The sequence below is a fragment of the Stomoxys calcitrans genome, chromosome 1, assembly GCF_963082655.1.
Source record: "Stomoxys calcitrans chromosome 1, idStoCalc2.1, whole genome shotgun sequence".
In the NCBI taxonomy this organism is placed as follows: domain Eukaryota; kingdom Metazoa; phylum Arthropoda; class Insecta; order Diptera; family Muscidae; genus Stomoxys; species Stomoxys calcitrans.
Window position 1 is genome coordinate 130,565,933 of NC_081552.1, and position 14,308 is coordinate 130,580,240.

Sequence of the window (14,308 nt, forward strand, 5' to 3'; positions counted from 1 at the left end):
GCAGTCTGAGTTAAGGCCGTGGGCGACGAACGCATGTAACACTGTGCAACAGCGAAACGGTCGGTAGGGCGGCGAAAATCCAATTGGGAGATCCAGATCGTGATGGCATTGACGAGAAGGAGGTCAATACAGGTTTTTGTAATATAACTGGACACATAGGAATACTACTACATTTATGTAAAATAGATGCGGCAAGTGATAGCATGTGTAGAGCATGCGGGGAAGATGATGGATATTGAAGCACTTCCTTTGTCATTGCTGGCTTTCGCGGCTAACAGATACCGGCAAATAGGTGAGGACACAATACTAGACATGAAGCAACTCAGGGCGTGGCACGGAAAACAATTGAGGGTTTTGTAAATAACACGGAATTCCTAACATAGATTGGTTTTTTCGAGGTTATTTTTTTTAGTTTTTAGTGCGCACAACAAGCCAATTACGGGCTAAGCTGTAAGTCTTTATTGGCATGGAGCAGTTTAATATCTGCCCCCTCTTTTCAACCTAACCTAACCTTTCAGCTTATCGGATTCGGGGCTGGCCGTGATACTCTTAACCTAAACAATGGATAGTCAGAAGAGAAGTTCTCCAGGGAGACCCTCCAATCCTGAACTTCATCGATTAGATTTTCCGAACATATTGTCACATCCAAAAACCTTCTCCCAAATCTTTTTTACAAAGGTAGCGGTGTCACCAATACTAAGTGTTATTAGGTCTCTAGTTTCCTATCTGTTTTGCTTTCCACAACAGCCGTTGTAGCTCCGACGTGGGTGGCGGTATGGGTGAGTCGAAAGCCAAATAAAATGATGTCAGGTATGCTCCACCGTCTCCCTGTCCCATCATTGTTGTATGCGACGTTGACAACTCTACGGAACATATCTTATCTTATATATAAAAATCAATTTGTGTTTGTTTGTTTGTATGTTTGTGTGTTCCTTATATACTCAGAAACGGCTGAACCGCTTTTCTGGACATTTTCACAGATGGTGCATAATGACCCCGTGGTGAAAATAGGGTACTACATTTTTTGATATCTAGGGGCGGGCCCTCCCCCTTCCCCTAATTTCCAGAAATGCCAGATCTCGGAGATGGGTGGTGCGATTTACGCGAAATTTTTTGTGCTCTCATATAGAACCATAAAAATAACAAGTAAAAGGGTGCCAAGTTCGGCCGGGCCGAATCTTATATACCCTCCACCATGGATCGCATTTGTCGAGTTCTTTTCTCGTTCTTAGGCAAAAAAAGGATATAAGAAAAGATTTGCTCTGCTATTAGAGCGATATCAAGATATGGTCCGGTTTGGACCACAATTAAATTATATGTTGGAGACCTGTGTAAAATGTCAGCCAATTCGAATAAGAATTGCTCCCTTTGGGGGCTCAAGAAGTAAAATAGAGAGTTCGATTTATATGGGAACTGTATCAGGCTATTTAGACCAAAATAAACACGTATGTTGATGCTCATGAGAGAATCCTTCGTACAAAATTTCAGGCACATCGGATAATAATTGCGACCTCTAGAGGCTTAAGAAGTCAAGACCTCAGATCGGTTTATATGGCAGCTATATCAGGTTATGAACCGATTTGAACCTTATTTAACCCAATTGTTGAAAGTAAGAATAAAATACGTCTTGCAAAATTTCAGCCAAATCGGATAGGAAGTCAAGTCCACAGATCTGTTTATATGACAGCTATATCAGGTTATCAACCGATTTGAACCATACCTGGCACAGTTGTTGGATATCATAACAAAACACGTCGTGCAAAATTTCATTCCAATCGGATAAGAATTGCGCACTCTAGAGGCTCAAGAAGTCAAGAGCCAAGATCGGTTTATCAGGTTACAGACCGACTTTAACCATACTTGGCACAGTTGTATATCATAACAAAACACGTCGTGCAAACTTTCATCCCAATCGTATAAGAATTGAGACCTCTAGAGGCTCAAGAAGTCAAGACCAAGATCGGTTTATATGGCAGCTATATCAAAACATGGGCCGATATGGCCCATTTACAATGCCAACCGACCTACACTAATCAAGCGGCTAGCTTTACTCCTTCGGAAGTTAGCGTGCTTTCGACAGACAGACGGACGGACGGACGAACGGACAGACGGACGGACATGGCTAGATCGACATAAAATGTCGCGACGATCAAGAATATATACACTTTATGGGGTCTCAGACGAATATTTCGAGTAGTTACAAACAGAATGACGAAATTAGCATACCCCCCATCCTATGGTGGAGGGTATATAATTTTGGTATCCAAATTTCTGATGGGGTAAGAAAGCGTAACTGATATCCAATTGTCGGACCAAATGCTAGGGGGACCACCTCAATTCCCAAAACACCCCTAACTCGGACATATTTATCGACCCTGGCAATATGGGACTCAAATGAAAGGTATTTGCGAGTAGAATACGAGTCTGATATCTTAATGTGGGACAACATATCTGGGGGTCCACCCCTTTCCCAAAACACCCCCACACAGGACTTATTTACTGTCCATGGGAATATGGGGCTTAAATAAAAGGTATTTGAATGTAGAATACGAATCTTATATCCAAATATGGGACCAAGTGTTTGGGGGTTGGGGGCCGCCTCTCACCAAAAACATCCCCAAAGGGGACAAATTTACGACCATAGCAGTATGGGCCTCAAATGAAAGGTATTTGGTGTGGTGGCCCCATATCGCGAATTTGATATCAATATTCGGGCTATGGGTCCACCCCACCCCCACAACACCACCCAAATAGTAAGTATTTTCTGACTATTGCAATATGAGGCTCAAACAAGTGGGATTTTAGAGTGGAACACGAATCCGATATATATTTTCAGGGCCAACTCACTGAGTGGCCGCCCATCCCCCAAAACACCCTCCAAGCCGGTCATGTTTGTCGACTATGGAAATATGGGGCTAAAATTAAAGGTATGTGGGAGTAGACCACGTATCTGATATCAACATTAGGGCCAACTGTCTAGCGGACGTCCCACCACCATAACAACCCCCAAATAGGATGCATTTGCTCACCAAGACAATTTGAGTCATAAAGAGAGTGGAACTAAATATTTATAGTTTTTAGTGCCCATACCCCAAACCGGACATATTTGCTGACTTTTGCAATAAGGAGTTTAAATGAGATTAGAAAACCAATTTGATATCCAATTTTGAGGGCAATGGCAATATGGGGTTCAAATAAATGATATATAGATATATGAGAATAGAGTACGTTTCCGGGCTTAGTGTTTAAGGGACCACCCCAATCGGCAAAACACCCCTAAATCGGGTATATTTACACACCATGTCACCGTGGAGCTTAAATGAAAGCCATTGAGGGGTAGAGCAAGAGTTGATACCCAAAATACTCCACAAACAGCAATTTTTTAGTGACCATCGCAATATGGGGCTCAAATAAAGGTATTTGGAAGTAGAATACGAACTTGATATCCAAATGTAGGACCATGTATTTTGGGGCATCACCCCTCACCCAAAACACCTCCTAAGGAGAAAAAATTTTTCGACCATGGTAATATGTGGCTCAAATGAAAGGTATTTGAGATTAGAAAACGAATTTGATGACCTATTTTGGGGCCATAAGTTTGGGAGACGCCTCATCCTGTTAACTCCTCTTAAGCCAATGGCAATATGGGGTTTAAATAAATGGTATTTGAGAGAAGAGCACGATGCTGATATTTTTTCAGGGCCAAGTATCTGAGGGACCACCTCTCCCTCGAAAACACCACTAAATCAGACATCATGAGAATATCGGGCTGAAATGAAGTATATTAAGAATGGAGTACACCTTACATCCAAACTTAAATTCGTAGACAAATAAAAATCATATGGGATTCAGATAAAGGCACTTATATTGTTAAACTGTTAGTCAAGCGATATACTATTTTCGTAGCATGGTATTTCACTAAAACATCTTTAATTGTCGAAAATAAATATTCCAAGAAAACCTTTGTTTCATATAAAGTAAAAGAAGGCGCAGCGTGGCGGGCTCGGGTCAGCTAGTATAATATAAATTTCTATGGCAGGTCATCGGCCAAGCAAAAGTGTTCCTTGCTGATTTTCTCCATCAGAGCGTGAGTAGCTGTTTCGCTCCGGTTTAGGTTTATCTGGATGACCTCAATCATTGGTCCGCCAGTCAGTGGGTGATGTCTCATCGTCGGCTTCGTGTTTGTTAGGCTGCATCGAGTTTCCTGTCACTGTACTGCCTGATGTTTCAATATTAGGATCTTCATGGCGAATTAGCTGTCGTCACCCATGATGAAAACCGTCGTCTTTGTGAACTGGGGGATGTCCATATTTCGCACAAGTACGAACCTTACACCCCAGACTATGTGGATACTTCCAACGAGCATTTTGACAGTATCAACACATTCTGCTGATGCAAAGCGCAACGTTAAGATGTCCTATCTATAGTCGCAGCTCATAATCTTTATATGTGGACCCTAGAGATATGCACGTGAGTGAAACAACTAGTAAAAACCAGTAAGGAAAGGCAAAAGTCGGGCGGTGCCGACTTTATAATACCCTACACCTACCCTAAAGGTACAAAGTGGGAGCTATATCCAATTTTTAACCAATTTTAATGGACCTCGCCGGATGTTTTCAGATGGGTTGTTAAACAATCCGTATCACATTTCGAGCAAATATGTTCAAACTATAATAACTACTGTTCACAAATGACAACATTATTGCAAATTACCCAAAATTTGACGAACATACATATGGGAGCTATATCTAATTCGAAACCGATTTCGAGCAAACTTCTCAGATAGTGTGGTGTGCAAAATTTTGGCAAGATTGGTCAAAAAATTCGATTGCAATGGCTCTAGAAGTACAACTCACCAGTAATGTCGAGAGTCAAGAGAAAATCCTTTCTAACAAATTTCAAGAGAATCGGTTAACAAATGACTATTTTATTATATTATTTCTGCAAATCGGACGAACATATATATGGGAGCAATATCCAAATCTGAACCGATTTTTATGGAACTTACATGTAATATCGAAAGTCATAAGAAAATTATTCATGCCACATTTCTAGGGGATCGGTTAACAAATGACCATTTTATTGCAGTATTATTGCAAATCGGACCAACATATATGTGGGAGCTTTATCCAAATGTGAACCGATTTTTTCCAGCTTCAATAGGCTTCGTCTCTAGGCCGAAAAACATGCCCATACCAAATTTGAAGACAATCGGATGAAAATTGCAATCTGTAGTTTGCAAACAAATTAACATGGAGAGACAGACAGACGGAAATAGCTAAATCGAATCAGAAAGTGATTCTGAGCCAATCGGTATACTTATCAATGCGTCTATCTCTCTTCCTTTTAGGTGTTGCAAACTAATTCACTAAGTTATAATACCCTGTACCACAGTAGTGGTGTAGAGTATAAATACGTTGTGGTAGAACGGGAAGAGATATCTCTATGAAATAGCTGAGGTGCTAGCGAGATTGTGTGCACAATTTCAATGCCCTAGGACATCCGGGCGCCTTTTGGCTGGACCCTAAAATTGGTCAAATTTTGCAATATGCGAAGGCATTTGTAGTTCGATTAGTTCGATTTTCATTTTCATGCATGATTTGGATTTGTGACATTATTTATAACCACTTTACCGCGACAAGTGTCAACATCAGATTATTCAGTTAAAAGTTATACAGTTTTGAAGCCAAATAAGTAAAAAGGCGTTAAGTTCGGCCAGGCCGAACTTTGGATGCCCACCACCTCGGGTATATATATAAACCACCTTCCATCAAAATCCGGTGAAAATTGCATACCTTATGTCCTATAGCAGTTATATCAAAATATGTTCCGATTTGGACCAAATACCAATAAGTACAACCATATACGACACGGATGTCGAAAAGCCTAACATAAGTTACTGTGTCTAATTTTAGTTAAATCGGATTATGTTGAAATATACGAAGTACTCTGCTATAATTGTACTGTATTTACTATTAGAAATATAAGTATTAACATAGTATACTCTGATTGTTATGTATGTAGTTAAAATATTTTCTTGCCTGCATACATACATTTTTCATTTGTACATTTTAGTCTTTAATAAAATCTCTCTAAACTAACAATAGGTTATGGACCCAGCTCCTAACTGTGTTTGAAAAGGAAAAAAGAAAATAATTTTTTGGAGCTGCAAATAGTGAAAATATAAAGAATTGGACATGTCGGGAAATGTTATGCGAATTGATCCGTTGAACTCATCAAATTACGACACATGGAAGTTGCAAATGAGAGCAATTTTGATTAAAAATGATTTGTGGTCGTATGTGGACGGTTCAACATTCATTTCATTTCATTTCATTTATTTAACACCAAGCACAACAAGATTATATCTTATATTTTACTGTGCTGGTTCACAACAGTGCAGTTTCATCAATTAATTCCATTATAAACTATAACTTATAAAAAAATAAATAAATAATTTAATTATAACTTATACTACAAGACTACATACAATTTCTACTTATAATAATCATGTAGCTCCTTTTTGAATTCAATAGCATTGCTTATGAGTTGTATATATGATGGGAGGGTGTTCCAGAGACGAATACTGTTTACAATAAATTGCCTTTCAGTGATTTGAGATTCAAATCTAGGTTGAATCAGTTTGCGCCCTCGATTTGATCTAGCAAATTGTAGGTGTTTGTAAAGATATTCAGGTTGTTTGTTATAAATAACCTTATGTAGTAATTGCAAGCATTTAACATTTAGTAAATTTTCAACTGAAAGATCAAAAATCTGATAAGCAAATTGTGATATGTGGTCATACCGTGGTCTGTTGTATACATATCGTGCAATATCATTGTAGGCAACTTTGATTTTCCTATTGTCATCAGCACTGCAACTTGCAAATAATTCACAATTATATAGAAGAGTTGGGATTAAGTAAGATTTAGCAAGAAGCATACGAATTTCGAAAGGAGTTGACAGACGAGCTGCCCACATATTCCGCAGCATACCACGAACTTTTCCCACAGCTGCATTTATATGATTCGTCCAAGTTAAGGTAGAGTTGAATGTTAAACCCAAGTTTGTTGCTGCTTGAACACGGTTTACAATCGTGTTCTCAATCTTTACTTCAACTTGGTCAGGGATTGTTACACTTCTTTTGTGTATGATGATCAGCTTAGATTTGGTAGGATTTAAACGTAAGGCATTATTAACAGCCCAACAATATATTAAATTCAAATCATTATTTACATTAGAAATACATGTTTGAAAGTCATTCAGTTTCGTGCAGGTATACAGTTGAACGTCATCAGCATACATTTGTATCTTACATGTTAAAGGTACATCGGGCAGATCATTAATGTACATGGTGAATAACAATGGGCCCAAGATTGAGCCTTGGGGCACACCATTTGGAACATGAAGCGTATTTGACCAGATATCATTACAATATACGGACTGAGATCTTTGAGACAGGTACGATGATATCAGTTGACAGGCAGTTCGGGAAAAATTAAATAGTTTTGAGAGCTTGACTACAAGAATTTGATGGTTTACAGTATCAAATGCTTTAGTGTGATCCAATAGAAGGAGAAAAGATACCATCTTGTTGTCCATATTTTGTCTAATATTTTCAACAACGTCTATTAAGACAGATGTGCAACTTCTCTTTTTTCTAAAACCAGATTGCCATTCTGATAATAGATTTTGAGTGCACAGGAATTGTTCGATTTGATTCGCCATTATGCATTCTAGCGCTTTGGATAAGAACGGTAAGATTGCAATGGGGCGGTATTCATTATTCGATTTTCTAGTCGGTATGATTTTAGCGAGCTTCCATTCATGCGGAAAGGTGGACTTGGTCAGAACAGTATTGAAAATATATGTTACATATGGCAGCAATTTTGGCATGATAATTTTGATAAATCTTGGATTTATTCCGTCAGTTCCAGTTGCATCAGATTTTATTGAGAGTATGCTGTTCAAAACGTCAGTTTGGTCTACACAGCAAAAGGAAAATGGATTTTCCACTTGTACAGTGTTCATATTTTCATATATATTTTCATGGGGACATATAGAGCAAACAGATACAAAATGCTCATTCAGTTCATTGATGTTTAGATTGGGCGGAAAGTTGGTGTTGGTTTTCGCTCCTATGCCAATTTTACGAATTTCCTTCCATTTAGATCTGCTGTTAACAGCATTTAGAAATTTTTTCCGAAAGAATAGCGTTTTGGCATCGTTTATGCTTTTCCCAACATTTCGCCTGGCACACTTAAAGCGCTCATGCAGTTGTGTTGTTCTGTATCGTTTCCATCGTTTGTATGCAATATTTCTTTCATCGATTAGTGCACGTAACTGTTCATTAAACCATGGGGGTTGCTGATTTTTTATGGTAATGGTTTTTTCAGGAACACATTGACTATATATTAAGCTAATATAATGCTGCAAAAATGCTGTTTGGTCATCCACAGAATTTAACTGATATATAGAATCCCATTCGACATTATCAGTAAGGCTATTAAGAAGATTATAGTTCAGTTTTTTAAAATCACGGAATGTAATTGTCTCGTCTTGTTGATTTATGTGATAGTCATACACAAGAAATATCAAGTCATGTTTAGAAAAAGCCGGTGCTGCAATTTGGTCATATAAAAGAACCTTTGACTCACAGTTCACAAAGAAAATGTCCAAAAGAGTAGACGAATGATTAGTAAAATGGGTTGGAACAGAGCGGTTAGTAGGTACCAGATCAAGAAGTTCCATAGCATCAGAAAATTGCGTTTCAATTAAAATATTGCTGTTAAAATCTCCCGCAATAACAATATCATTATATCGTAATGATATTCTTTCAAGGCACGATATCAGCATGTCAAACGGTGTGCTGCTGTTGGGCCTATATACACATCCAATAAGCATTGACGAGTTAGAAATGCCAGTTATTTCAACAAAGAGGTATTCAATACAGTTGCCTTGCTCAGACTTCAGTTTTATAGCACCGTGGATACAGTTTTTTAAATATATTGCAACTCCACCAGCATGGGAGTGCCTATCAGCTCTCAAAACTTTATATCCCGGTAAAGAGTACAAATTGTCAGATATTTCAGGATGGAACCAGGTTTCGGATATGCATATTATATCTATATCAGAGTTAACAAATATATCACGAAGTTCATCTAATTTATTATTTAGACTTTGGGCATTGATGTGGACAATCGTTAATCCTGATTTCTGGTTTTTAAGAATTCTAATCATACAGTTTAGATTATCTCTGGAACCATAAGCAGTATTACTTGGCATCACAAGTCAATTGGATAAGCAATGCTGGTAATGTATATATTTGTTCTTCGTAGTAATGAGCTCTATTAAAGTTAGCATTAATAAATATAGTTGTACAACACATATAAAATTTTTGAGTATAATAAAAAATTCTTAATAACAAGAAGAAACATAAAATTAACAAAACTAATTGGGACTTATTATAAGATATTGCAAGATTCATTTCAGTTATCGTTGATGGTGCGATCTGGTGTTTCTCGAAAAAGTTGTGTTAACTGCTCGTTATTCTCTATTAGAGTAGGAGGATCTGTTCCAGTACGTTTAACATAAACAAATCCACGAAGTGAAAAAACGGACTCCAAGTGCTTCTGTCGTTTCAATTTCAATGCATTTTGAAAAATCTTGTAGTTGTGACTCGTAAGATTTTCATTTACATAAAATGGTTTATTTGAATCAAAACCGGCATGAGTTAAAATCAGTTTCGAATTATTCGATTTTCTAAAACGTGCAATGTTCTTCAGGACAAAATTTTTGTCAGACGGAGTAGTTAGATTCACAATAATCACAGGATCTGCCGCACTATTTTGGTTACGAATATTATTCATACGATACATCGCCTTTATCGTAGGAATAGAAATATTTATTGTATCACATATATTTGCAAAAATTTGATAAAGGTTTTCACCGTTATCATACGGTATACCATTTATCCGCAGGTCGCACGCTACCTGTTGATTCTCAAATTTTTGCTGATTAGCCTTCATTGCATATATCTCATTACGCAGATCATGCCGAATGTTCAACATCGAGAGAAATATGGCTGAAATTAGAAGACACATTTCAATCAAAAGGTCCAGCAAGGAAGGCTACATTGTTGAAACGGGTTGCTCTAGCCCGTATGAAGGATGGTGACAATGTTCGAGACCATATAAATGATTTTTTCGACGCCGTAAGCAAGCTGAAGGAAATAAATGTTGCCATAGGAGACGATCTTCTTGCTATATTGCTGTTATATAGTTTGCCTGACTCGTTTGAGACATTCCGTTGTGCCCTGGAGACCAGGGACGAACTTCCGAAACCAGAAGTTCTAAGGGTAAAAATTTTGGAGGAAGACCAGTCTCGTCGTGCAAAAGTGGAGAGAGACGATCAAAACGCGTTGTACGCAAAGCCAAAAAGAAATGGGGTCAGTTCAAAATTCTCAAACCGTTCAACAGAAAATAGGACAGATAGAGGTAAGCAAAAGGAAGGCTGTTTCAAATGCGGAAAATTCGGGCATTACGCCCGGAATTGTCGGTCAAAGCAGAATGCCAATTTGGTTCAAGAAGGAAGTCAAGAAAATTCGATGTTCAATTGCTTCGATTCGCTGTTTAACTGTCTTGACATTTCGCATGAGTGGTGTTTGGATAGTGGGTGTACCTCCCACATGTCATCGAATAAAGAAGGATTCACAACAATGAAAAAAATTGATAAGAATTTGTGCTTAGCCAATGGCAAAATGAGCAAGATAACAGCCGTGGGTGACGTTAGAATTAAAGTTGTTGGTGATAGACAAGAGGAAAGCTTTATAGTAAGAGATGTAATGTACGTCAAGGACTTGCGAACGAATTTATTGTCTATTTCGAAGCTGGCAGACAAGGGCTATAAGGTAAAATTTAACAAAGATCATGCTCTTATCCTGAAAGAAAATAAAGTAATGTGCAAAGCTGAACGAAGAGGTAATCTTTATTTCTTGAAGCAAACATCAGATGTGGCAAACTCAGCGGTAGTGAAGCCAAACGACATGGATACGTGGCACCAAAGACTAGGTCATCTGAATGAAAGTGATCTGAAACTACTTGCGGGTAAAAAAGGTGCACATGGAATTAACATTCGTCGAGGTCATCAGTTGTCACAGTGCAAGGTATGTTTGAGTGAAAAGCAAACACGAGAACGTTTTGAAAGTGGACGTGAAAATCGCACTAGTGAAATGTTGGAGGTGGTCCACAGTGATGTTTGTGGTCCTATGAAAGTAAATTCACATTCCAATTCAAGGTATTTCGTCACATTTATTGACGACTATTCAAGATATTGCGAGGTTTATTTTCTCAAAAAGAAATCCGAAGTTTTTGACGCATTTAAGAAGTATAAGAATTCAGCTGAGCTTCTCACGGGTAAGAAAATCAAACATCTACAGTCAGATAATGGAACAGAATATATCAACAAGGACTTTAACAAGTATTTGGAACAAGCTGGCATAAAAAGAAGATTAACAGCCCCTCATACACCCCAGCAAAACGGGATTGCAGAAAGGAAGAACAGAACTCTTATTGAAATGGCTCGGTGTATGATGAAGCAGGCTGGTGTTCCGGAATCTTTTTGGGCCGAAGCTGTTAATACGGCATGTTACTTGCGGAATAGATGTCCAACTAGATCTCTCAACGGACAATTGCCTATAAAAGTTTGGACAGGAAAAACACCATCAATAAAGCATTTAAGACCGTTTGGAATCCGAGCCTATGTATTGATAAAAGACAAGTCAAATGGAAAATTTGATTCTCGCTCGGAAGAATGTATATTAGTGGGCTACTCAGAAGTGTCAAAGGCTTACCGTTTTTGGTCATCGCGGAAGAAAAATATAATAGTCAGCAGGGATGTCAAATTCATAAATGAATTTTACGGAAAAAGTTTAGAAAACTATATTGAGATCAATTTGGATCCGCAAGCTGAAAGCGACACGCCAGAAGACGAGCAAGTAGAAGATGTGCAAAAGGAAATAAACCTACGGTCGCAAGGTAATCAAAATGTTTTACCACAACAACAAAAAAGTAATAGAGGAAGAAAACGGATTCTTAGAACTGGCGGGCGAGGCCGACCACGGAAGTTATCAAAAATGAGTACTGAAATTGTTCCTAATAATGAACCAGTGGAGTCTGTGGATGATAATGAGGAAGCGGACTTGCTCATGGATTGTGAACACAGCAATGTTGCTTTTACAGATGACCCAGTCACATGTGATGAAGCTATGAATTCCGAAGATGGTGCGAATTGGCAAATAGCTATTGAGGACGAATATGTTGCCCAAATTTTGAACGGAACTTGGAAAATAACGGAAAGACCTCAAGGAAAAAATATTATTGGTAATAGATTTGTGCTTCGAACCAAAGCAAACAACAAACGGAAGGCACGTCTAGTTGCAAAAGGCTGCTCCCAACGGCCAGGGGAGGATTTTTCCGACACGTATTCTCCAGTAGTAAGATCTAGCACTATTCGTATGGTGGCAGCTTTGGCAGTCGAGAAAGATTTTGAAATTCATCAGATGGATTTCATTACTGCGTATTTGAATGGAAATCTGGATGAAGACGTATACATACATGGAAATTCCTGATTATCTAGAAGACGTTCTGCAAAATTTGATAAATGGTGAGATTGTTGGGACATGTGAACGAAAAAGCAAATTGGCTAAAGAAGTAGCGACAAAATGGATGAAAAGTTTACAAAAATGTCGAAACCCAGTATGTAAACTCGAAAAGGCTCTTTATGGGTTGCGCCAGTCAGGTCTGAAATGGTATCAGAAGCTTAGTCAAAAGCTAAAGGAAATGGGACTGGAACCATCGAAGTTAGATCCATGTTTGTTTCTAAGCAGAAATAAAAGCATTATGGTAACAGTTTACGTGGATGATCTGCTTATAGCAACGAATGATAAAAAGCTGTTGAATCAAATAAAGAAGTCGTTGGCAGAAACGTTTGAAATGAAAGACCTTGGAAAGGTTAGCAAATACGTTGGAATTGAGTTCAAGCAAGATATGAAACAAGGAAAAATAACGATAAATCAAAAGGAGTACATTGAATCAGTTCTGAAACGTTTTGATATGCAAAATTGTAAACCGACTACGACACCAATGGAGTTACAAATTAAATTGGAGAAACCGTCAAAACCAGATCCAGAAGTTATGCAGAAGTACCCATATCAAAGTTTAATCGGTGCACTTATGTATTTGGTGGTTAATACAAGGCCAGATATAGCATATCCAGTGAATTTCTTGAGTCAATTTAATTCAAATTATAATGCTAAACACTGGCAAGCGGCTAAAAGAATTTTGCGATACTTAAAAGGAACAATCAATCAAGGCCTTCAATACAAGAAAAGCAACGTCCCACTGTATGGGGTAGTAGATGCTGATTGGGGATCAGATTTAACAGATAGACGATCGTATTCTGGGTTTTCATTTATAATGTCTGGGGCAGCAATTACATGGGAAGCTTGTAAGCAGAGAACAGTGGCTCTTTCTAGTACTGAGGCTGAACTTCTTGCAATAACAGACGCTGTTAAAGAAGCATTGTATTAAAAGCGTTTTTTCGAAGAAGTAGGAGCAACAAAAACACCAATACATATCTTCAATGATAGTCAAAGTGCTCAAAAACTAATTCAAAGTATTGGCCACCACTCACGAACAAAACATATCGACGTTCGGTACCAATTTATACAAGAAACAATACAAGGGAATGAAATCAAATTGGAATATCGAAGATCAGAAGACATGGTGGCTGATGTACTTACAAAAGGACTTGGATTTACAAAACACAAACAACACATTCAAGAACTAGGTGTTGCTGAAGTCGCATAGTCGCCGTACTTCGAGGGGAGGTGTTGAAATATACGAAGTACTCTGCTATAATTGTACTGTATTTACTATTAGAAATATAAGTATTAACATAGTATACTCTGATTGTTATGTATGTAGTTAAAATATTTTCTTGCCTGCATACATACATTTTTCATTTGTACATTTTAGTCTTTAATAAAATCTCTCTAAACTAACAATAGATTATAAACGCGCTTTTAATGGGACCAAGACTTTACAGCGCGATATCGGACTACATGGCAGCTATATCCAAATTTGGATCGATTTGGCCCAACTTGCAAAAAAATTTTAAAGAGTTTAACACAACTCACTGTCCCAAATTTCTGGGAAATCGGATTATAAATGCACCTTTTATGAGCCCAAAACCTTAAATCGAGAGATCGGTCTACATGGCACCTATATTCAAATCTGGACGGATCTGG

The 14,308-nt window shown here is 38.0% G+C and overlaps 2 protein-coding genes across 2 annotated transcripts; one reads left to right on the forward strand and one right to left on the reverse strand.

The window, feature by feature from the left end:
* Positions 1 to 4,130: 4,130 nt before the first annotated feature.
* Positions 4,131 to 9,240, reverse strand: LOC131996895 (uncharacterized). The gene is made up of 2 exons (XM_059367089.1): positions 8,071 to 9,240; positions 4,131 to 4,256 (listed from the first exon to the last, which is right to left on the reverse strand). Exons 1-2 carry the CDS (start codon positions 9,238 to 9,240, stop codon positions 4,131 to 4,133), a joined length of 1,296 nt encoding a protein of 431 aa, XP_059223072.1.
* A 3,659-nt stretch (positions 9,241 to 12,899) lies between these two features.
* Positions 12,900 to 13,589, forward strand: LOC131996904 (uncharacterized). The gene has a single exon (XM_059367103.1). The coding sequence runs from the start codon at positions 12,900 to 12,902 to the stop codon at positions 13,587 to 13,589; it is 690 nt and encodes a 229-aa protein (XP_059223086.1).
* The last annotated feature ends 719 nt before the right edge of the window (positions 13,590 to 14,308 follow it).